This window comes from Solenopsis invicta, chromosome 4 (assembly GCF_016802725.1).
Source record: "Solenopsis invicta isolate M01_SB chromosome 4, UNIL_Sinv_3.0, whole genome shotgun sequence".
NCBI classification, from domain to species: Eukaryota; Metazoa; Arthropoda; class Insecta; order Hymenoptera; family Formicidae; genus Solenopsis; species Solenopsis invicta.
This window is the reverse complement of record NC_052667.1, coordinates 27,126,813-27,151,557: the sequence shown is the minus strand read 5'-3', so window position 1 is coordinate 27,151,557 and position 24,745 is coordinate 27,126,813. Positions and strand designations below refer to the sequence as shown.

General features: G+C 42.7%; 2 protein-coding genes across 2 annotated transcripts in view; both read left to right on the top strand.

Annotated features, from left to right (window-relative positions):
• LOC105196348 overlaps window positions 1–3,711 on the top strand; it is a 45,085-nt gene extending 41,374 nt beyond the window's left edge. The window contains exons 5-7 of the mRNA XM_011162254.3: window positions 1,769–2,305; window positions 2,546–2,932; window positions 3,290–3,711. Of these exons, the coding sequence (XP_011160556.1) occupies window positions 1,769–2,305; window positions 2,546–2,932; window positions 3,290–3,466 (1,101 nt within the window). The 3' untranslated portion in view covers window positions 3,467–3,711. The remainder of the gene's footprint in view (window positions 1–1,768; window positions 2,306–2,545; window positions 2,933–3,289) is intronic.
• A 17,192-nt stretch (window positions 3,712–20,903) lies between these two features.
• Window positions 20,904–24,745, top strand: part of LOC105196347 (insulin-like growth factor-binding protein complex acid labile subunit) — a 9,772-nt gene continuing 5,930 nt past the window's right edge. Inside the window, exons 1-2 of the mRNA XM_011162253.3 lie at window positions 20,904–21,220; window positions 23,297–24,600. Of these exons, the coding sequence (XP_011160555.2) occupies window positions 24,409–24,600 (192 nt within the window). The 5' untranslated portion in view covers window positions 20,904–21,220; window positions 23,297–24,408. The remainder of the gene's footprint in view (window positions 21,221–23,296; window positions 24,601–24,745) is intronic.

Below are 24,745 nucleotides of genomic sequence, written 5' to 3'. Positions count from 1 at the left end.
TTGCTTCTATCTTGATGTAACGATGATGTTTATCACAAGACTGATACCAGTTATTTCTGGTATTCATGATTCGGATGAAATGCACAATTTGTGGCAATCGGATATATCGAAATTGCTTTCGTTGGGGTGATTAGAATTTTAAACATGCCGAGTCACACAAACGAGGAGGATTTTAATGCTTTGGTACACGTGATTTTTTAAAAATGTACCGCGCTCGTATTTCTTTCGGGATAATGGAAAGTTTCGGAAAGGTAATAAATACTTTTCAAGGGGCTTGGGCGTGAAATTCGCATTAATTGGGATCGGCAAACATAAATCATCAGTGTCAACGCGATTTCAGACAATAAAAAGCAACAAAATCTGTTTTGAATCCTATTTAGTTTGAAATGTAGAACAGTGATGTTAACAGACGTCATCTGATATATCAGGATTAGGGCTTAACCGTATTTATAGCGCGGCAGCGGCATTTGATTTATTTACTACATATTTTTGCAAAATTTTTCTACGTACATTTCCGAAATCTGATTCACACTTTTACATAAATATGTGTACATAAATATATGTAAAGGACCAAGAAGATCGAGACTTTGATAAAAATTCGTCGATTGTGACACTTCTCTGGGAAAATAAAATCCGCGATAAAATTATATAAGAATTGCAACAGAAATACTAGCATATTATACACTGGTTAAAGAAAAAAAAGCGACAGCTTTTATTTAACTAAAATTTAAAAATTTGTTAATCAGTTTTGGATTTAGTAAATGTTTATAGTTTCTTTAGAAAAATTATTAATTATTTGGTTTGAAAAAGGCATAGCAACAGTTCCCGAAATACGCATCGCGAACTTGTTGCGATCTCGCGGATTGTTTGATCAGGGTCCCGTGATCGCGATTGATTTACCACTGGTTCTATGGATCAGCCGATTGCTGTGCGCAATCACTCTTAAATAATAAATACGTGTAAATCAGGCTCAAATCGCGGCGCAATGTCGTCAGATAAGCCGGCCGCTCCGCTTTCGACGGCGTACCACTGTTTGCCGAACGATTTCTGAAATCTTGAGAACGCCTGTCAAGACGCGCCTCGCCTGCCTACCTGGAGTGATTAAGTGCGGTGTCGTAAAACTGAGGCGGATGAGAATTCGAGGAGGTGACTTGCGGGGCGGCCGGATAATTGTCGCCTTGGCAGTATCTGACGCTACCAAGGTGCCAGGGATACGCGACGGATTACCGCGTTATTAAAGTGGCGTCGAGCGTCTGATCTTCCAGCCCCGAGATATATTTGTTCTTATAAATCATTGGCCAGATAAGGTGCGCGTACCGCTTCCTGAGACGCAAAATTTTCCATAATCTGTCACTTTAATGCCGTGACGACGATGACGCTGAACGACGTCGTTTTGTAACGTTTGCTCGCGTCAACAACCAGTCGACGAGAAATCGATCGGAAGAATTCACGTAATAAATCTGTTCACTCTTGTTTCGATTTATATATGATCTTTGCCTTATCTCAAAAATAATATAGAAGATGATAAGAAGACCTAGCGTTGCACTTACTATAAGTTGATAGCCTTTTAATATAAAAAAATCTTAAATATTATCTATCACATAGAGAGAGAAAGAGAGAGGGGCAAAGTAAAAAAAAACAAAGATATTTCAACAGTGATTTTACTTTTCACAGAATTCGTTATTCGCGATTAAACGCTATTAATTAGCAGCTGATGCAAAAAGAATGAGGTATCTGAAAAAAAGATCACGTTGCTTTCCACTTGCAGATGACCCTGCTATCCCTCTGCCGAGGTGGCAACGACCTATCGGAAGAGACAAAGAGAAATTTCGAAACGTGGTTGCAGCAGCAACAGATAGGTCTCGGTATGAACCCAATAGCACCCACTTCCAACCATCATCATCACACGCAAAGTCCGCAGCCTGACAGCGGTGGCACGATTGCCCCCGGCGGCGGTCCTATAGGACCGCCGCATCCGGCGCTTCTTCAGTATTCGCACAAGACCAGGATGAGGACCAGCTTCGACTCGGAGCTCGAGTTGCCGCGTTTGCAACGTTGGTTCGCTGAGAATCAGCATCCGTCGCGCGAACAGATACAGCACTACGTTGCGGAATTGAACTCCCTGGAGTCGCGCCGCGGCAGGAAACCACTGGACGCGAACAACGTCGTGTACTGGTTCAAGAATGCCAGGGCGGCGCAGAAGAGAGCCAGCATGAACGGCTGTAGTCCTCCCGGGCTCAGCCCGAGGGGCGCCAGCATCGTCAGCGAGGACTGCACGGACGAAGAGGAGGACACTAGGCATCAGGTGCGTGCCGTTCCGTGAAAAGAGAATTGAAAAAGTGTAAAGAAAGATGTAGAAAGTTAAATATTTTCAAAACGATGACTTTTCTCAAAATCTTCTCAATAGATATGTCTTTGCTTAACGACAAAAAATAACATTTGGAGCTATCGGAATATTCCGCGTAAGATCACGACGCTTGATACTCGAAATGAAATCTGACCCGTGAAACCCGAAAGAGATGAGGTTTTTAATCGCTGCTTTCAGTCGACATCGGGGTCACCCTGCCCACCGAGCAGTCCACCCGTCGGTCCTCTGTCCTTGACCACAAGACCCGAGGATCAGCAACAACCGCCGACGACGACTCCGTCCTCGGTAAAGCAGGAGGACGCGAGGGTGTCCTCCGGTTCCGAGGACGACGAGACCAGGCACACGGGCCCCATTCCGCCAGGATTTTCCCTGGTGCCCAGCCCCATGTTCGGCCACGGTATAATGTACATGTCGCATTATCTGCCGCCACGCGGACCGGCCGGTTGTCCCACCAGCATGCTGGCCGATGAGAGAAGGAAGAGAAACCGGACGTTCATCGATCCCGTGACGGAAGTGCCGAGATTAGAGTATTGGTTTAAGCGGAGCACTCATCCAAGCCACGCGGTACGTATAAATCGATCGTACATTCGTACGTCGTTATCGCACTAATTTGTCCTTCCTTCGATGGCGATATTAACGTGTTACGAGAAATTTCTGCGGATTATAATAGCACGTTCATAAATACAACTACATTCCAAGTAAAACGTTTCATGTACAATTGCGTTCAGATGCACATGCTTTAGGTACCTTGATAAACTTTATTAAAAAAACGTATAATTAGTAGATATTTAAGCTTCCTTGCTTAGAATTTTTTTTTCAAATAGCTCCATGTCGATTGAACGTTGTCGCTGGAAATTCAGTTTTTAACTCCCTACATTTCTCCCTACGGGAGATTCGCTGAATTTTACGATCGGTCCATAGCTCATTCTGTCGTACACGGAGGAGTTGAACAAGATGCCGTATCGCCAGAAGTTCCCGCGTCTGGAGCCGAAGAACGTGCAATTCTGGTTCAAGAACCGCAGGGCCAAGAATAAGCGGCTGAAGATGGCTCTGTTCGAGGGCGAGTCGCCGCAACAGCATCCATATCACGCCGACTAGTTAATTTCCTTAAATAACTAGGGACAGAAGCGCGAGTGAGGCGAAGCCTTCGCAGCACAAAAAATAAAGGGAAATCGTTAACCGACTTGTTACTCCTTACTATCGTTGATACGCGGCTTTAAACGCTTTACTTGGCCGCACATTCATTGTAATTATCACATAACGATTAATATAATTATTATGGACTTTCATGAGTGTAAATACGAGATGATGTCGAATAAAAGGTATACGTCACGACAAAATAACGTTATTAAGCATCTGCCCTTTTTGCGCCAAGTGCAGATTGGTGGAATGTATTAATATAAAGGTGATGATGATGATGATGATGATGATGATGATGATGATGATGATGATGATGATGATGATGATGATGATGATGATGATGTTGATGATATTTCCAAACAATTAATATTAATTTATGTATTAATTATACCTCAATATAAAGGCAATACTAGAAAAATAGAAATAAATGTGGATCGTCTACGAACCTAAAAATATATAAATTTATTGTTTTTCTAATTTTCAAGTTTACTCGTCAAATTAAAAAAAAAACTTTTTATTATTTCTGAATCGATTTCCAGAGAAACGTCACCTGGCAAATTTCTTTTTCGAAGAATTACTATGAATTTTGCAGCTCGTCGTCTCGCGAGATGAACGTGCCAAGAGGTAAGAGCTTTAAGAGCGATTCGTTTCGCAAAGGGCGAGTATACAATAAATTGCCAAATGGTGTTTCGCGAGTTTCGTAGAGCCTGTAATAACATACATATGTTTTAAACGGGCGACGGTGTGTTCATACGCGTGTGCAATAGAAGCGCGCACAACGATGCTGTCTCCAAGTCTACGAATGCACAAAGCAGCCGCCCCGACCGAAATCTCGCAGCTAAGATAAGACAGCCGAGCTGTCATCGAGTCAACCCTAACTCAAACGTCACAATAGTCAATGAGTCTTTCTCTAAAAGCGGCGTACTATCTGTCTACGGTGCTACTCGCGTATTCGCGTCGCTCGCGGAGAGTTTCAGGGACAGTAAGACTGCGGATGCGGCAGGGAATGACAAAGAGACCGGATGAAACGGAAGCACGGTGTATTGACGCGTGATAAAAAGTATCCGCCAAGCGCCGGGATAGCGCCAACCTTTTTAATTGTATTTTTATTGACGGCGCACATATCCTTTTTATATTGCGGAAGGAAAATGTATTTCGTATCGTTGAGTTTCCGCTTTCATTGATAGCGCGTGCGTTTCAATGAGGAATTATTCAACATGTAAGTATTCCGTCGGTAAACTCGCCGAGGAAGCAAATCGAGCGAGATTATTGATCGAATCCTTACGGCGATACGGCGGGATTTTCGTGCTCCGTTTTGTATCTGCAAAATGGAAGACTCTCGCGTTTAAGTACGTAGCAATGCGCAAAGACGTTGTCGAGGGGATATCGCTGTCATCTGCGACACGCGCGCACAGGACCTGTCGTCCTGGTGGGCCCGCCGGGGGTCGTCCCGGATTTAATGAGGATAGGCGGATTTGTCCAATTAAAACGTCTTACAAGGATCCATCCGGGTCGACGCTCATTCGCAAAACATCGAATCTAGACTTTGCCGCAGCAGCCTCTTCTTATCCCCGCGCTATATAAGTACCTACCTACCGTTATCCCTCTCGTTATCGTTATCGGGCTCCGCCTTCTGAACCAAGCGCGACTCGGGGAGCAGCGGCGGGGCAGACAAGGATTTATGGAACTTGTTTCGAGTGCCGTCCGTATCCGCGAATGTCGTGCGGATTCTACCGCGTCATCGAGCAAAACACAACTCACGATCGAAGGTGAGTGGATTGGTGTTATATCGTTGGCAGTCTATTAAAAGTGACGAGGACTTGTAGATCACACAATGTTAGGGCGCAATATATTATCTTGTTTCGATGCGTTACGCAAATATATTATACAAGCGCGAATTGTGAATAAGTTTACATAAAAAATATCAAAATTCATGAAATTGTTGAGTTAACTGGCCAAATTTCAATTTTAATAAGTATAACAAAATGTCAGAAATTTCAGTAACGCATTCTTTTAATATATATTTGCAGTTAGTTCTCTATTATATTTTAAAAAATTTTATATAGTTTTTTTTATTGTTTTTACAATCACAGTCACAATATTATTTTACTAATTTGACATGCAAAAGAAACCTTATTTATTATTTTTTTTGCGATCGTTTCTTGGTATTTCGTTTCTTCGTACGACCTCCAGGATCGGAAGGAAGCGAAAAAAAGAGCAGGTTGGTCGATCGGATAAGAAAATTGCTGCTGGGCCGTAGAGTATGAAGAATCAAGAGGGAACAGTGAAATGGCAGCGGAGGAGAGAAGAGAAGCGACGTCTTATGAAAATCTGAAAGTCAGCAGCTCGGAGGATCATCCCTCTATCTGATCTTAATTTGTCAGGTCGCGCGCAGACAATTTAGACCACACCATTCGCACTAAATCGTTATGAAAAATGGCCACTTTTGCAAAAATTAGCTTTCTGCCGTCATCGACGTATATAATAAAATTTCTGCCAGACATGTCCACGGCAGTGTCTGTCTCGCCGTTACATCGAGATATTTTTTTCTGATTTTTAAAACATCTTAAAGCGTAGATGTTATCCGAATAGAATCTTTTTCGGACGGAAAACAGCAACAAACTTTTTGTTGACAGTAATATTAACAACAATATATAATAATAATTTATCTGACAATACAAAACTTAATGTCGCTAAAAAAACTAAAATTATAACAAAATTTATTTTAAAATTTAACAAATACATCTTTTGTGCATTTAAAAAAAAACACAACATAATATAAAAATACGCGTGCCGCAACTAATCGTTACATTTTAATAGGTGAGAATAAATTTTCGTGCGAATTATATGCGATAGCAAGCGAGCTGCTGACAGCCGACAAATTGCGAACGATGAAGGGAATTTAGGATCATTTAGTACCGATGAACATAGCGCGACGAAACGCGAGCTAGACATTGCCCTTTGCATTCCCACACGATCGCGTACACGGAAAGTATCTACGAGACGTGGGTACACGTCTCTCCAAAGGAGCATTGTGTGTGCTTTGGCATTCAGAGGACGTTCTTATCTGCCTATCCGGGGAGCTGTCAGCAAAGTTCCTGAATAATAACAGAGAGCTTGCGGAAGAGAAAGAGAGAGAAAGAGAAGGGGGAGTTATAGGTGGAAAGACAGAGAGAGGGAGAGGAAGGATGAAAAGGGAAAGATAGAGACAGTGAGAGAGACGGTGAGAGGGAGAGCCGCGCGGTTCTGCTATCAGCCGCAGCTAGGATATGCCTAACTATTCTGTTTCCATACGGCTGCCGGACGTTTCGCCGTAGATAATGTTGCCCAGGATGGTTAGATTGTTGGATGCGATTGATAAGAACCGAAAATGCCCTCCGCCGCTGAATCGGATTGTAACAAACGCGCGTAGAGCGAGAACCGGCCACATAACAGCGTCGTTCCCATTAATTATTCATTCACAATCGCGAACGTAAGTATTATCTCGTGGAGACGTAACTTTTCCCATAAAAATAGTTGCTAAAATGTGTCGCAAATGTCAATGAGGTATGTGATAACTCATTACTTATGCGTTCCTCGACTGGACATAGATAATTCACGTTTGCGAACGTGTATGGCTAATGATAACTGGATAGATACACAGACTTGTTAGATTAACAGTTTACAAATACGAATTTATGATACGTAAATAAAATTTACGAGGATGTAAACTAGAAAACTATTTAAGATTTTTTAAATCATAAGTAGCTAAAACCTTTTAAATAAATTGTACGTTTATTAAAGAAATCTGCGTAAATGAAAAGACATTAATATGTGACAAGAGAGAAAGGACTTTCTTTTCGAGAGTCAGGCGAAAGAAACAACGTCAAAATAGTCAGAAGGGAGCCCAGAGAGCTGTTTGGATGAAGTCACGAGATAGCGGAGGGGTTTGAGAATTCGAGAGCTCGCAAATTAGCCGCAGGATTGGCCTCATAATCCTTGAGGGATGCTACGGTCGGCGACGCGGCTTCCATCTTCTTGTCCTGCTCTCATTTCTCCCTCTTTATCCGTCGCTTCCTCTTACTATTTCTTTCTCCTTTCGTTCACGAGGAGGGTAGCTGATGAGGTCATATAAACGAACTCCGCTTTCCCCCTTCTTATTCTTTAATCCTACCCCTCCCAGCACTCGCGCGGCTATACTAAAAATTACGAGTAGCGAAGAAGAGGACGACCGGCTGAAGGCCAACGATTGAAAGTAATGAGCCGTGGAAGGAAAATCACCAAGGGGTAGGCCGTACTCTTCGCTGCGAGTAATCCGATGGTCGGATAATTAATCCCGTTAATTTATCGGCGCCGACGATGCGATCGTGCGTGTGAAGAAAGAATAACCGAGCCAACGAACCAAATTTTTTCTCATTTACGAGAAATAAAATATAGTTATATTTGGCCATAATGTCTGGCCAAAGACATTTATTGACCATGATCCTAAGGAGGTTACTTAGACGCCATTAGTTCAAATAGCATGTCGAAACAAATATTTTCTAGAAGTGTTTTATATCTTTTTTTATGCTTACGCGTTCTAAAATGTGCAAAAAATTAAGCACTCGGGAGATAAAATTTTAACATCTTCGCGACGGAATAAAAGGAAGAAGATCGCATAGAGTTATCTGAGTGTATCTGAAAAGCCAAAGGAGACTGCATAATAATAAAGAAGTAATATCGATCTTAATTCCATTGAAAGCTCAAAGAAGCAGAAATCGCGGTGGTAGTAGCACCGTGATTCTGGATGGACCTAGCGCGACGACGTCTTAATTGATCTACTGCCGAATGTTACACGATTGGACGGGGGTATTAAGCCTCGGAGAGTGGACGCTTAGCGGTCATTGGCCAAGATCTATCGCGAGAGTCGAGCCCAAGGAGAGGAGATCATACCACTTAGCCCGCTCGAGGCGGGAGCTCCTTTCGCGACCGTAAATAAAAGAAATCCTTGTAATGGCCTTTGGCGAAGATCCTCCTACCATCCACTCCTCCCCTCACTCGTCCCGTCGCGTCGGCGAGCGATCCTCACCCCGGTTATTAAGCCCCGGAGGCAACCGCCCCGGCGTATCAGAAGCTCGTAGGCCCGAACGGTCGGTCCAGCCAGCAGCCGTAGTTAATTCCTTAACCCTTATAGACTTGGAGAAAATTTAGGGACCCCGGTGGTGTAGGAACAGGGGTAGGGATGCGCCCGCGTACATAAACCGGGTGGGGATGGGGGAATGGAGAGCGAGAGCGGTGGGTAGTCTTGGAGAGAAACCGTGAGCTGAACCAGGAATACCAGGTGCTCCTGGGATCTTGGCGGCATCTTACGCCCGGACGATACATAATTTATGTCGCGCTCCGGTGGGCTTAAGACAGCATTAAGATCGACCGAGCACCAACATCTCCGCCACATCCGCCCCCTCCCCCTCCGTCTCCGTGCGGGATCTACCGGTGCCCTGCATCCGCATGACCGTTATTTGCACGTGGTAAGAAAGCGCTTATGCGGAGGCCCCGGCGATTAGCTCGCTTCACAGGCGGATAGATCACCGGATGGGTTGGGGTTGTTGGTGAACCTGAGCTCGTTGTACGAGGGTATAACACGGCGAGGGAAGAGCGCAACCGGGAAATAGACCGATAAAAAAAAAGAATCGTAAAATTTGAGGTATAATACGATAGGAAGATTTCTTTTGAAACCTGGTAATCCGCTTGCGTTCATCATCAATTTTTGCCTCTTTTAATGTGATACAATAAATATTCTGCTGACGTTCTTTAGTATCCTTTTAGATCTTTTCGGTCTCGTGGACATTTAAAGCGTTTTTTAAGTCAAGGCGTTATTCTTATACAAATAAACAATGTGACAGGGTTCTGTAAAGCACATTGGAGTAAAACGTAAAGCGTACTGTTTTGCATGAAGGTTGAATGAATAAAGTGTTTTATTTCCGCTCATGTCTGCTCGAAACGAAAAACGTCCAGCGAACTTCGATTTAAACGAGACATATCCGCGTCCAGCGTGGATCCCAGCAAGGGGACGAAGATCAATGTCACGTGTGTACCGAGGCTTTCGATAAATTCGTGGACACTGATTAGTTCTTCTTTTACGAGGATCAGAAGGAATGCCATGTGGCTTAAGTTCCATTCCTGAAAGAGATCAGGATTCGAACGGAGGGGTTGCTGATACGATACCGATGGCTTTTAGCCTTTTCATGGTTGGCCAAACAGAATCCTTCGTACCGGTACATGCGCGCGCGAGTCCTTTTGATCCGGCGCTCGGAAGCCACGGCTGGAGCTAACTGTGGAAGGATCAGGATATTGCGCACATATTTCCTCGCCGGGCTGACTCCGGGCGATCTTTCTTACCCCCGTGTTTATTTATTACCGGGTTTAGCGTTACACGTGTAATATCTGACTATATTTTCGTAAAGCCAGTAAAGGCGACACTATCTTTTTAAAGCTCGACTTGACGGCCGACCACGTTTTATCAATTTGAATTAGAGATATCAGCATCCAAAATTTCTATAATATTTGCACTATTAATAATCTTAACTTTTAATTAAATTTCTACGACCAAATTAATATATCAAAACGTTTTTTTAAACTTCTTGTGCTTTTTTTATGTATGATACAATCTAAATTAAAAACATATTTTTTATATTTTCCAGTTTGTTTTTCCAAGAAGATTAAATATTACAAATATGCTGAATAAGATATCCTTCTCTTAAAATTGATCTTCTCTTTGACGTTAATATCTTTTCTCTCTTTAAAAAGATTAATATTACATGATTAATTTTTTTTATACTTGAAAATCAAAATTTGTTATATTCCCGCAAATTTATTTATTTAACAATTGCTCAAACTCCAATAAAAGGTTTCTCTTTGCAACCGATTACAGTGCGATCAGTAGGGACGGCGGTATCAACGCGGTTTAGGTTTCTTTCACGGTCCAGACGGCCGGATGATCAGCGGTCGAGCATCATCTCCCGAGTGTCCCATGGGACCACGGGAGAGAGCAAAAGCCGCAGAAAGAAGGAGAGAAAAAATAATTGAAAATTTTCGGACGGTCAGATCGGGGGTGGGACGCGGGTGGTTCGCCGACCGCCGAGGACGTCTTGGCTGGGCGAGTCGCGATAAAGCAAAGAGCCCGTGCTAAATACTTACATAAATCTGTATTGCCTTGCGCAGCAAGGAGAGGAGCTTATACTACACCCACGCAGACACACACGTCGATCGAACGCGCACGCAAACGCGCCTTCGCGAGAAGCGGTGTAACCCGCGTCGTGATTCGCTTCTCCCTCCCCCCTCCCCAAGAAGGAAATGTCGATGCCTTATGTCCAGTTACGATTTCATTAAAAATTATAGTTTATTTCTTCCAAATACGCGCTTTTAACAAGTCACTTCAAATGTAACGGTTTATAAAAAAAAAATTGAGTAAATTGGTGAAACGGCAGCAGCGCGTAATTTTCATAGAAGTTACAAGACTAAGAATCAACGTTCCGCGCGCTTGACGTTAAATTCTTATTTGACTGAAATTAAATTATTGTTAATTTGAGAATTGTCTGGTATAAACACCGCGATACAAATTAGAGGTAAATTTAATAAATGCGAAATGATGATTTCGTTACGCTTAAATTATTCCGTTAATTATTTCAATAAACTTGTGTGTATAGTCGAGGATGGTAATAATTATATAATTAACAGAGTATGTAACAGTTAACGCGTACCAACAAATATTCGACTGATTATTTTCATTGCCTTTTCTTTCGGCGATTCTCGTGCAAATTACAAGAGAAAATAAAACACGTGGCGTCCGTGCGTACGCGCCTCGCTTTTCGCGCCAGCCGATCGAATCGAATCGATAATAGTTAATGCTATGCATTTAATACCGAATACACAACGGCACTGGAGGAACGCGGATTCATGTGTAATATACAGCGAGTCATAAATATCGTAACACAGAGCCGTCGACGGCGCCTGCCACAACACGGAGGGTGGGCGGTGTAGGTAGTAAGGGTGTCTCACGGGGGAGACTCAATTGATAAACGGATAAAAGCGAAGCCACAGTGGTTTCGTATCATGCGGAGACGACGTCGCTTTCCATCGGTGCGTTTGACCCAATTAAAGCTCGCGCGGCGGTATTTAAAACCGATACCGAGGACTCGTTTACGAAAACCGTCACTAAATCACTCATGATCCAGCATAATTTAGTCTTATAATGAGAGGGATTCGCGAAAGTGCTCGAGAGCATTATGAAACAAAATTAACTAACGCTGATTATTGGTGAAGTACATATATAATTCGGTGTAATTGCATATGTCACAGTTCTGTGCATTTTTTTTTGTTTGTGCTTCAATCAGTCTGATAATTTAATTAATGATATTTGCATTTTGTTCAAACTTTCGGAGATAAAAAAGATTCAACCGTATCTTTTTTTCCTCATAACCCTTCTCCATTAAATTTCAAACGCGGTTTAGCTTCGCTCGCTGTCAAATTACATTCGTCTGTAAAGAGGGCAAAATCGTGGACGGTGAAAGAGACGGAGGGTGATCCCGAAGACGAGAAAAACGAAGAAAGCGGAGCGCGAAGACCGAGGAGCGTAAGAAAGGAGGAACGCGAAGGGGAGAAGAGGGCGGAGGGAGGAGGGGGGAGGGGTTCGCAGGTCTTCGCAGAATCCGCGGGTGCTGGGGCAATAAATCTGGCGGGTATATCTGAGCTCATGAATGTTATTAAGATACAACCCCCCGCGAGTTGAACGCGCGCGCGGGGGCGTGTACGTTACCGACGTAGGGAGATATAGGCAGTGCCGAAGAAGCCGAGGAGCTTCTTGCGGTGAGAACCTGCTGGGGCCAGCCGCAGCCAGGAGAGAACGTCGCCGAAGGGGCAAAGAGGACGGCCGGAGATGGCAAGAAGAAGAGAAAAGAGAGAGGCGACCCGGAGAAACGGTTATGAAGAAATACCGCCACCGGTAATCCCACCATAGATCACCGCCTCTGGTGGCCGCCACTGTGCCTTCAGCTCGTTTCTTCGTCTTCTTCCTCCTTCGACCCACTCTCACACGTTCTCCTCTCGTACTCCACCTCTGCCTGCGACTTCCTCCTTCTCGCTCGCCGTCCACCACGTCTTAATACCGCGGACTTAACGCTTGACGAACATTCGCGAACGAACAGTCGACGTCATGTCGAAAATCAAAGTGTCAAAGATCGCGCGGGTTAATCACGATGAAAGTAGATCGCGACGAAACTGATGAATCGAGAGAGAACCAGAGAGCGAGAAAAAGCGAGGATAATGTATCTTGTGTCAATCGAGTTGAAAAGAAGTCAAAGGTGCGAACGCTTTTGACAAAGTAATAGGCTAACAAGAAAATGAAGAGTTAAGATAAAGATGTAGATTACGTAATATCTGCAGCTTATAATTTCTGATTTTTTTTAATTCTATTGATTATATATGGAAGCAAAAAGAAACATTTTATTGGAGTCGAATGATTAATATTCATATACGATTTAATCTTGCTGTTATGAAATTAGTAAACAATATTGTTAGCGAAGTTTATTGTTCCGTAACTTTCAATCTCTTAATTTCAACAACAGAGTCTTTAAGATGTTTGAAATTAACGTCGAAATACCACTATAAATCAGCAAGAGTGACAATATATAATTTGTCAAATTACGTATTTTCTTTTCCTTTTTTTTGCGGAAGAAAGTTATGAAAATTTCCAGGTTTGGTATGTTTAATTGCAACGGTGTCGCGAGGTCAGTTTGAAAGGAGATAATCGCTGAAGTACAAACTTCGCATATATCTTTCACTACGTTAAGTCTAGAGTTTCTCTCTTACTGATTTCCTTAATAATTTATCATCGTAAGTTAGTCGCGCAAACGAGTACGGCCGGATCCCCGTTTCGCAATCTAACATTTCCAGTGCGCGCGTGGGGGCAGAAGATTAGGATCTTATCAGCTCGAGAGGTTGCACGCGGACGCGATCCGTAGTCTAAGGATTATTTTAGACTTTAGCCTAACTACGCGTGTCACCTCGGCAAGTCGCGCGGACGCGAAAATTAAAATTCATTGATCGTTTTTATCAAGGAAAGATGTAACGTTGTCTTGAAACTGTCGGACTCGTAAGCGCGTCGGACTCACTCTCTCGCCAATTAATTAATTGAGCTTTGCAGTACGAAATGGACCGCGGTCCTCGAACATCAAAGCGAAGCTTTCGGTCTTCCACCCATCCCAGCTGTCTATCAAAGTGTCCTGCTTGCCAATTAATAAAGGACCTATATATTTGTCCATCAGTTCCTGCGACGTCTTATCCCGTAATAGTAAGTAAATATAGAGATCCCGCGATGCGTCGCACACGAATGAATCAATTTGTGCTGCTGTGGTAATAATCATCTCTTGCTTATAGAGGTTTAGATGTGTAATAACAAAACTGTGGTCAAATATTATAAGTTCAATCGTTCCTTTGATTAAAAATTACTCGAGTAATAAAAGCTTTTTTATTCGCAATAAAATATAATTTTGTTACAAATTTTTTTATTACGATTGAAATAGTTAAGTAATTGTAAAATTAATACTTTTCTTCAGCCAGAAAAAAGATGAACAATACATACCGCAAAGAAAGTATTATGTATAATATAATAAATCATGAGTAAGTATATTATCTGAAATTCATTATTACATATAAATCTCTTATATTTTTCAAAATAACGCAACGTTAAGATAATATTCTCGCTATGCCAACTGATTTCGCGATTTCTCGCGAAAGCGTCGCGAGAGAGAACCAACATCCGGATTTCTTTTTGAGAATCGACTGTACGCGGAGTCGGAGCACCGTCGTCGTCCCGGCGAAGATAACGCGCGGGGGTTGTGTACAACGTATACGTAGTAAGCCTGAAGGGTGGTTTATGTATCGTAGGGCAAGATATCCGATGATTTAGCTGCGGTCTCGAGGCTCCGCCAAGAGAGTCTTCTTATCTCGCGGGTGCCCGCAGTAACCGCGGTGTAATCTTTTATTAATTCGGCGACTTACGAAATTTATCGCGGCTTTTGTTTACCGCGGCACCACGCCATCTTAAATCTCTCTCTCCGCGCGTTGCCCACCGGCTCTCCTTCTGCCTTCTTTGCATTATCTGACCATACCTTTCGTTGCTGCAACTAGCATCATAGATCGTGCCAACCTTCGCAGGCGTCTTGCGAAAAAATCTGAAACACTTGGAAACCCGCGGTACATTCAACAATTTGTCGTGATATACGAAAAAAAAAAAAAAAAACAGAAATATGAATATAATGTACATTTACTACATGTAAGACCTAAAAAATAGACCTGTCTCATAAATTTCAACGCGCACAGATTATTTCAATAATGCAAACCACATATAAATGTTTCAGAAATTGATATATTTCTTTATACAAAGATTTCGCTTCTTCACATCTCGCACAAATTTCTTTATTTTCTCTCGCGTACTCTCATTTTTTTCTATTTAACAAATAATTTCGTCTAAATTCTGAGGAGGCAGTTATCAGACATAACGCATCGGTAGCAACGCCATAAAAATTATTCCTGTCCGTATAACGATCGGCGATATTACAACCCCCGGAAATACACGCAGCCACGATCCGTGGGACTCCGCCGAAGTACACAATTCCGGCTATACGCGCGATTCCTTATAACGGTGTCGGAATGGCGCTATATTATTATTAGAGTCCCTTAAGTCTAAGAGCCTTAAATCTGCGATAAGTTATGGGCACCCCTTTGCCCTCTCCACCACGCGGGGAACCTGCCAGCCAACCACCCCCACCCCCGCCACGTTCCACACCTTATACCATTTCCCTGTAATATCTTAGTCTACGACGGCGCCTCTTCGGCCTTTATCTCGCATACATTACACACCCCCCGAGAGCGGACCGGGAGCAGCTAGGTACGGACCGGGGCCGGGGGTGGGAAAAGCTGCAGCTCCGAAGGGGGCGGAAGGATAATTGAAAATAACTGCTGCCTGGGTGAAGCCGGCGTCTAATCCCTTCTATTCTAACTAAGATAAACCTGCGGGATCATCTTGCGATTTTCCGCCGTTGCGATGCATATGAATGCAAACTCTCGGCGAACCGGATAAAGTGCATTTAAAACAAAGCCGCGGCTGTAATCCGTTGCATCTCGTTTTTACATCCATTTGCTACTCTCTCTCTCTCTCTACAATTGTCACCATGGCTTATCATTTTTATTAGAACTATTATTATTAAATGCTTTTGCGTAACAATTTTTTAATTGCGCCGGAAAGAGTCCCATTTACTTTTTGTGCGAATAAAATTGCAGAAGTTATTACATGATTTAGCGACAAACGCCGAATGCAACGAACTCCTTAATTTACATTGATACGACGATGTGTAAGCTTACCACAAAGTGGAGACGGTAGGAGAAAGTTAGAAGAAAGTTTAAGGGATTTGCAAATCCCAGCCGTGTAATTACCATAAGATGAATGAGCGTTTTAATTTGCATCCATAACTTAAACCGTCCGCCCGTCGATAAATAAAGGGGCTAGAAAGAAATTCTTGCCTGTTCGTAAAGATTTATCGCAATCCGACAATTAACAGTATTTCAATTAACTCCCGTTAATCGATACCTTCCCCAACGGGGAGTAAAAATATATGAAATTTTTCAACTCTGCCTTGTCAGAAAATTGCTTCGCGCGGTCACTCTATATAATATACCCGCGTTATCTCAACACTTTGTAAGTAATTTCGCTTAACACAAAAGCGGACTTTACTTTGAGTAAGATTGACTGAAATCTCGTTAAATTCTTTCCTCGGTGACGGGACAAGCCGCGTTTTATCTGAGGAAGAACTTGAGGTTCCTGTCCGGAACGGGGTTTATAGGTAGAGATGGATCAAAGTTTTTAAGTCTTTCTGAACTGGCGAGACTTGGCGTAATTCAAGCCTCGCTGCGCAGTACTTCTCGAACATCCTGTTACAACATCGAGAAATCAACCGTAATGTAATCAGAAATAATAAATGCAATGCCTTCGCGCGGCGCATCAAAATCTCTAGATAATATCTGCGCCAAATACGAAAATATACATGCATCGAGTCCATTCGGAGTAAATTGCTTTAAATCTTCTCTTCGAAAATTAATCATTTAAAATACTATTGTCAAAAAAGCTTTTTCCTTATTTCGAAAGCAGCGCACCTGTAAAGAATAAAAATATGAAAAGTTATGAAGAAGACTTTAATGCAACAAATGCATCTAGTAAATTACTTAGTGATATCTTCTTTAGCAATTTTAGATGATTAGATATGTATTAATATAAGAGTTAAGAGAGAGAGTTACAGTCAAGTAAATCGTTCTCGGTGACTAAACGACGGTATTATCCGCAAACTTATCGCGATAACCGAGCAAAATGCTAAGAGGCATTTATCTCAGGCGCCATCGTCATCGTTTCTCGTAATACAGCTCGCGGGCCCGTTGACGGAGGCTTATCGCGTTTCTTTTCCGTCGCGGCCATAAAGAAGGTACCTTCTGTCAAACGTTGCGAGTACGAGGATCGCCGGGCGCGTAACACGCTCCGCAACAGCGAGAAAATGTCCATTAAGGCGCAGAAATAAAGATTACATTCGTAACGTTTCGCCAGTCTCGTCGGCGCGGCACGGGGCGTTGAGACGGAGGGGACACAGCACGGCCGCTTATCGCGGCAATAAAAGACATCGTGCAAGATTGGCATGTTGCCCGTCGTACGGCATCGCCGTCTCTCTGCTCTCTTTAGGCGCGCGACGCGAACGTCGGCCTGTACGCTTTCAGATAGCGAACACGCTCGTGAATGTGAAATATACTCATCCGCGCGCAACCTTCGACGCCGCCGTGCCGACAATGAGACACTCATCAGGGGTATGCTAAAGATGGACGTCGCGGAAGATATACCAGACGCATGAGCGACGTACAATGTTTTATTATTAACACGTTTCTTATCAGGCGGGTGCTGGAGACCCATGCTGATAACTTTCCCTTTGAAACGTTTAATAAATTCAAAAAAAAAACGTAATTTTGTACGAAATAATTGCACATATCATGCATGACATAACTATGATGTTAAGCCTTCTTCTTCATACACGAAAAGCATGACTTTGCTGTCTAAAAATTTAGCTAAATGCAGATTTGAAAATCATTACGTTAAACCATCTAAATAATTTTGGTAGATCAATCAAACACGATGCTAATCACGTTTGACATTTTAGCAACTTATCTTGAGCGTCGAACATAATTATTTTGACGGTCTAAATATTTTCAGATGTATCTAGCTAAAGTTTTAAAAATTTCAAATTTTTAAACCGCATTCTTTCCGCGTGGTCCTTTTAATTAACTCATTCTTTCCCTAAGAAGAATAGAAATCACCGCGGCATCATCTGCATTTGCAAAGGACATACAAGAAAATTCTCTCTATTAAATGAAAAAAATAGAAAACGTGCGAGACTGAATGCGGACGAGTATGGTTAATTCTGTTGCAGCTTCGCGAACCGCCTGTTCTTAATCGAGCACGAATTTCCTCCCTCATCCATGCGCTTCCTTCCCTCGTGATCTTCAGCCCTTGACGGGAACAACCCCGTGTACTAGATGAGTGAATCACAATCCGCGTACTTATCGACAAACTTAACAGTGAATTCGAATGCGAATTCATCTGAGGGCGAGGAATCGCTCTGCGAGAGGCAACGTGAATGAGGGAAGACATCAACGCGTCGCGTCGCGTCGCGTCGAAGGGAGGGAAAGAGAATAGAAAGAGAGTTTATTATATTTTATGAAAATATTTCTCGCGTATTTAAAATATGTTAAACAATTTACGTTTTAATAAATAAATATAAACTATTGAGTAAGCGCAAAGATAAATAACGATACGTGTCTGAAAGACACCTTTAATTGATTGACACATTTTCGATGTTCTCAAGCACATATAAATGTATCGTGCCTTAAAAATACCAATTACTCCAGACTCGATAATACTAATTAAAAGAAATATTCACAAGATAAAAGAATGAATGTCAGAAAAAAATTATTTCTAATATTTAGAATAACGACGAGAGTAAGTGTCGAATAATTATTAAATCTCTTACAGAAATAATTACAGAAATGTTTGTTCGTTTACACATAACAGTGAGGCAAAATGGCGAATATTAAGAACAACACATAAAGTAAGCAAGCAACAATGAATGATAAATGAAAGGAAGAAGGGGAGGCAACAGGACGATGGAACCGGGAGGCGATTAGACAATACGACGGAAACACTGAAGATGCTGAGGTCTGGCGAGGACGAGTCCTTCTCTTCTGGGGTTTGGGAGCGCCGACAGATGTGCGAGCGAGCGCACAGTACACACATAGACACACCGTTGTACGCGGGCCGTGCATCTCATCCTCAGGGGGTGTCGTGCCTCAATGTCCCTGATCTTGTTAAGGACGCAGTGAACCACAAATAGCCGACATCCATTCAAATATCAGCGAGAAATCCAGCTACTTAAGCTACTTCCACATCGCGCAGCCGTCAACCAACAACCCGCTTAAACGACAACTCGATAAATGTCTGCCGTGGGATCGCGCCGATTTTCAGCGTAAAACGCACCGGTCGTGTCGATGTATTACAAGACGCGTTTATTACAAGGGCGTGCATGTAACACGCGGAATTTTCTCGCTAATTATTCGAAATCACTAGCTTTATATATGAAACCTTTTGAACAAGTTAGCGTTTAATCATGCTTATCAAGTCTAAGTACGCAGCGCCATAAAGGCCTGACTACTTACAGGCGCCAGTCCGAGTCGCAACGTACTACTCTCTGCAAAATATAAATACCAATGTATAAAAGCGGAAAAATGTTCTTGATCAATCTTTCGCGATGTCACATTAGAGATCAAATAAAACGGACGTGAAAAGAACAATTTTACTAAAGTATCTAAAAATTTAGCTGAACACAAAACTGAAAATAATTTTGTTAATTAATCAGAATAATTATGTAGGACGCTCAAGCTGATTGCTAGAATGTTACAATTATTTTTATAATAAGTAAAATAATTTTCAGATCTGTAGCTAGCTAAATTTTAAGATACTTTTGCAAAATCGTTCTTTCCATTTATATATAATAAGTAGCGAACACTAATTAGTCATTAACACGAGATAAAAAATCAAATGTTAACTCGATTTATTTTAGACATTACTGTAGGATATCAGAAACGCTTAATCCTAACACCCTTCTAACGGTTGAATAATTTTTGAAATTTGATTCGCCTCGATCCGACGTTGGAGGCGAAAGTTTATTGTGACCGCGGCTTTATTTCTCTGCTAAACATACGTAGGTGTTCTTCAATGCGGAAAAACCGCGGGATTTGATTTAGGGACACGCCATAGCAATTACGAGTGCACGTTTCACGAGACGTCTTCTCGCGCGCGACCCCTTACGAGGCATAAAAGGTGGCGGTGAGGGCTCGCCAGGAGGGGTAGAGTTTGGCTTTGTGCGGGGTCGCGGCGGCGTTGAAGCCGACAAAAGATAAGCCGTTATTTATAACCCGGCTTAAGGACCGCCGCGGAAGGCGGGGAACAAGTTTAGGGAAAATAAAATCACTTGGAAATCATGAATCCGCGCGAATGATGCTCCACGTGTCCTCGTCCACCTGTATCATAGAATAAAATTACACACGAATATGTGTTTTGTGAGAATTATTCTCGTTATGCGTACTAAATACAAATAAACACGTGCAAAAAATATTCTAAATTCTACCGATAATAAAATACTGCTCTCTAGTCCTGCGTAAAAAAAAGAAACATTAAGCTTATTTTAAGTCTGAAGACACGTAATTTCTAAAAAATTTGAAAATGACTCAATTGCTCTTTCCTAAAATGTAAACATTAATTTTAAATTTTATGAATGACATATGACCGTCTTTTCCATTGCAATTAATATGATTTGCTAACGATACATAATTTTTTCAAGGCATCTCTTATAAGTTGAAATGAAATCCAGTTGAATTTCTCCGCGATTCATCGAAGCCCTTCCATCGTTCCCCGACTTGGGTATAGCAGCAAGCCATATTCCGGTCATCGACGCGGCCATCGATACCACCACCCCCTGTATACGTGTCGCGGCGGGTGTGTGCCGCGAAGCAACAAAGTTCATTCCGTCGCTCTCGCCTCTTCCCTAAAAACGCGCCCCACCAGCCATCCGCTCACCCACTCAAGCACCTTTTTCGTTCGCTCCGAGCCACCGGAGCGTAGTCCGAAGATCCGAGCGCAGACGGCGGAGATACCTAAAGATCCGTCTTCGACGTTACGCCGCCGCTGCCGGCGGTTGGGGGTGGCGGACAGGGGCGTCGCCAGCGGGACGCCGACGCCGGTGGCGGGGGTGGCAAAGACGCGGGGGGCCGTGTGGGGGTCGAAGCTTCGAGTCTGCAGAGCCGTGCAGCCTCCCTCCTCATCCGCTGGGGGTGGGTGGTGTGGCACCGGCTCCTCGAACTGATCAATACCTGAAACACCGCGAGGTATCGTCCCGCTATTTCCGGTGTCCCAGCGCGACCGGAAATGAAGGCGTTAAAAATATACTCCAGATAGCGCGCGCCGGTATTATATCCTCTCCGGTACAGGTGCCCTCAATAGTGACGAAGGGACCGATCTGCTGGCGAGACGTCTCCCGATGGAGGAACGTTGCGACCGGGATGAATTGTACCGCCAGCTCGCAGCAGCGGGGCTAAAAGAAAACTCAAGTAAGTAGACGATTTTAACCACTTTATTATTGGATGTGACGATTATGAGAAAAACGGATAACTTGTATCTTTTAAGTATGTCTTCGATACTTGGCGAAAGATAAATCTGTTTCTGACAAAAATTCAAGCTTGTGAAGCAATGTCATACGATGCGACAACAGAGCGTCCCATTTCGCCTTTGGTTCTATCAAGCTGCTGTCTACAATATCTGTTTCATTATTTGATCTCTTGATATGTACCACTTGTATTTTATGTAACACGATTTTATCGAAAATTAATTACAGACTATAATGCTGTTTATCGATAGAGAACTATAGTCGTCACTACTTAATTGTCACTTAAAGTTATCTTATTTATTTTGTTGATTACGAGCGTGTGACCAATCCGATGATCGTTATTGGCGCGTACTGTACACTCGCGCGGGCGTAGGCTCTTTATCTGCGAGGGCCTGGCCTGATCGACTTTTAATTATAGCTATCTGCTACCTGGTTTGCTGGTGTTCGGCGCGCAGGGGTGAGCGCGAGGAATCGGCGCGCCGAGATGATCGATCCCGAAGCCATTCTCGCGGCTGGAATCTTCATTTCGCGGCGGTTACTGCATCTAACACGAATTCGATATTGCGTGAATATTCACAACCGCTATCGCGAACCCAATTGTATAGATTAAAGAGCGAGGTACAGCCAAAGGAGAGCCCGACATTCTGTTATGAAATATGTAATTACGGGAAATCGATATATAGGGAATCGATTTTCAATTATCGTATTTATATAGCTATTATAGCTATATTAGATAATTCAATTATCATTAGGCCGTGACTATGCGTCAACAATTATCTGTTATATAATTCTGTTTAAATAATTAAGCAGTTATTATACGTTATAATAATTATACAACATCTTTGATGAATAATCGTAGCAAATCAACTCAAGTGACAATTCATTTCTCAGAAAGATCGATTTGATCTCCCTAACTTTACAAATAAGATAATTTATATGGTCCTTTCGTTAAAACACGATACTTTTCTTACGACACCATAAAATCGCGCGTAAAGGTGGGTTGCTCGCGAAAAAATTGAGGATATCTGTTGAGCCAAAGGGCGTGACCACGAGTGCGACGGTGGAACTCCGGATTTGCGAAATCGCGGCGAAGGGGTTGGTTTAATATCAACAGGTAGAGTACGTCCTCTTCCCCACCGGATAAGCCCAGGGCTAAGCGCCGGCGCTAGCTAAACCTCTCGCACCCTCCCGAGGGTGTGACCTGGCCTCGCTATTGGCCCGACCGGACGTGTGAAAAAGAGAACGAATCTGTCCTGCGCGGATAAGGCTCTTTTTAAATCCCTCTCTCTGAGGGGTGGAGCCTTCGGCCAAGTCTTTTTCACTGCAATCCGTGCAAATAATCGCGAGTAACCTGCTTTCACTGCGCGAATGCGTTTCACTGCGCGAATGCGCGATCGAGTCACCTATGTGGTCTAATCCTGAATTAACTCGTGCAATCGAATGATATCGATTCCTTTAGATTTCTATCTAACGCGTTACGTGCATACATCGAAACTTTTCGCCTTATTGTTTTATGTTCCTACATGGAGGTTTCTTTATCATTGATCTTTCTTACGAGTCAATTTATCTTATCCACTTTAACTCTTACTTATTACTATACTAAAGATTTTAAATAAATTTAAAAAATGGATATCAAATCTAAAGCCGTTATCTTGCGTGTATATTATATTAATTACAGTATGTATGTAAATGGAAATTTGCGTACATTTCAATTCTTACTACATACATTTTGCTGAGAATTATTCAACTTCTCCATTCCTTATCGTCACGTGTCATTTGTTAAATCTTATGATGCATTTATGTTGATAATTTGTTTCGTGAGAGAGACAAAGGTTTCGCAAGTTTTTTTCGCAAATTTTTGTAACGTTTCTCTTAGATTTTTTTTCGTGACTTTTTTTTCAAACATCTGAGATACAAATCATGTGTCACTTGAACTGTAGTTGAAAATTTGAACTTTCGAGAAATTAAGAGTCTTAAGATTCTCCTTTACCTTTGAATTCATATATTATGATCCTTGCAGGTATAATGAACTCCTGCGTTTGATCTAATTCCTACATTGGACGCCGCGTCGGAAAGAAGAAGCCGCAGATACGATCCTGTCGGATCGAAGAGGAAAAAAAGAAAACGGCAGAGAAAGATCGTAATGCGACGACAGCGTCGCGAGGGGAGTAGGAGAAAATATCCGCATGGGTCAGCCGAGAGGGGCTTAGACCGCGGAGATGCCCGCTTCAATATCGGCTTTCGGGATACTTGAGATATTTATCTAATGTCTTACATTTTCCGCGGCACTGCCCATTCAGATTTCCATTCATGTCTCCTCCGCGGAAAACCCGTTTCTCCGGATCTCTGACGGAGCGCTTCGACCTACGTCAGAGCTCGTTAAAGTACCCACGTTTCAATAATTTAGCGACGCTAATAACGAATAGTAAAAAAATTGATAATATAAAGTTTTCGAACAAGTCGCGGACGCGCGATAGAAGTTTGATCGGGATTTACAGCGTCTTTCAATCGATTAATAATCGTATATTAAACGCGACATGATTAATATTAAACTGCCATTGAAATTATTGATTGAATAAATACATGTAAAACGTAGGTCTAAAGTGATAAATGAAGCGGCTCTCGGCAAGGCTGAGTTGTCGGCACGTCGAAGCAAAATAGACTAGTATCTCGGATGTCGTGCACCATGCTGCGTACACGCACGAACCACCACGTAATTGCAGGTGCATTCACCACTTCTATCTCTGTCCGATATTCCTCTATTTTTTCGTTCCTTTTGCACAGAATAACGCGCTCGACACCTCGACACAGCGGTCTGGTTATCTTACGGAGATATCGTGCGACGTACCCTGCGTTACTTATCAAAGATAACTACTAGCTCAGTGCTCTTAGCACGGTTCGGAGAACCGGTACGCGCTCGGTCATCGATTCACGGCGAGAGCATTTTTGGCGAACGACCTTATTCGTCTCGTAGACGCCTTGGACGTACGTAACAAACTGATTTCGACCGTTGACGATGCGCCATCGGATATCCGTAAATATCATCCCGATAACGGCGGCGAATTGAATTGGAGAGAATGTGGGCTACGCGCGATTATTCGACCTGACTCGTCTCGGTGATGCGAAAGAAACATGGAGGAACGATCAATGAGACATCGCGACGTGTTTCTTCTGTCGCTGATCACGTGGCTGACAATTCTGCCGATAGTGAGGTGTCAAAGCGTTTGTCCTGCTAGGTGTCTGTGTCGCCTCGGCCAATTACCCCGCACCGTTCAGTGTTCGAAGCAAGGGTTACAGACATTTCCCGAAAACATCAGTGATTTGGTGAGTAAGCTTCAGATAAGTAATGACTCAATTTCTTACTATCATTTCTTGCAAATTTTATTTGTAAATTTATTGTAATAAAGCATATAAGATGGCAGTTTCATATACCTGTGCGTGAAATAAAATAAAATGCATTGATAACGAA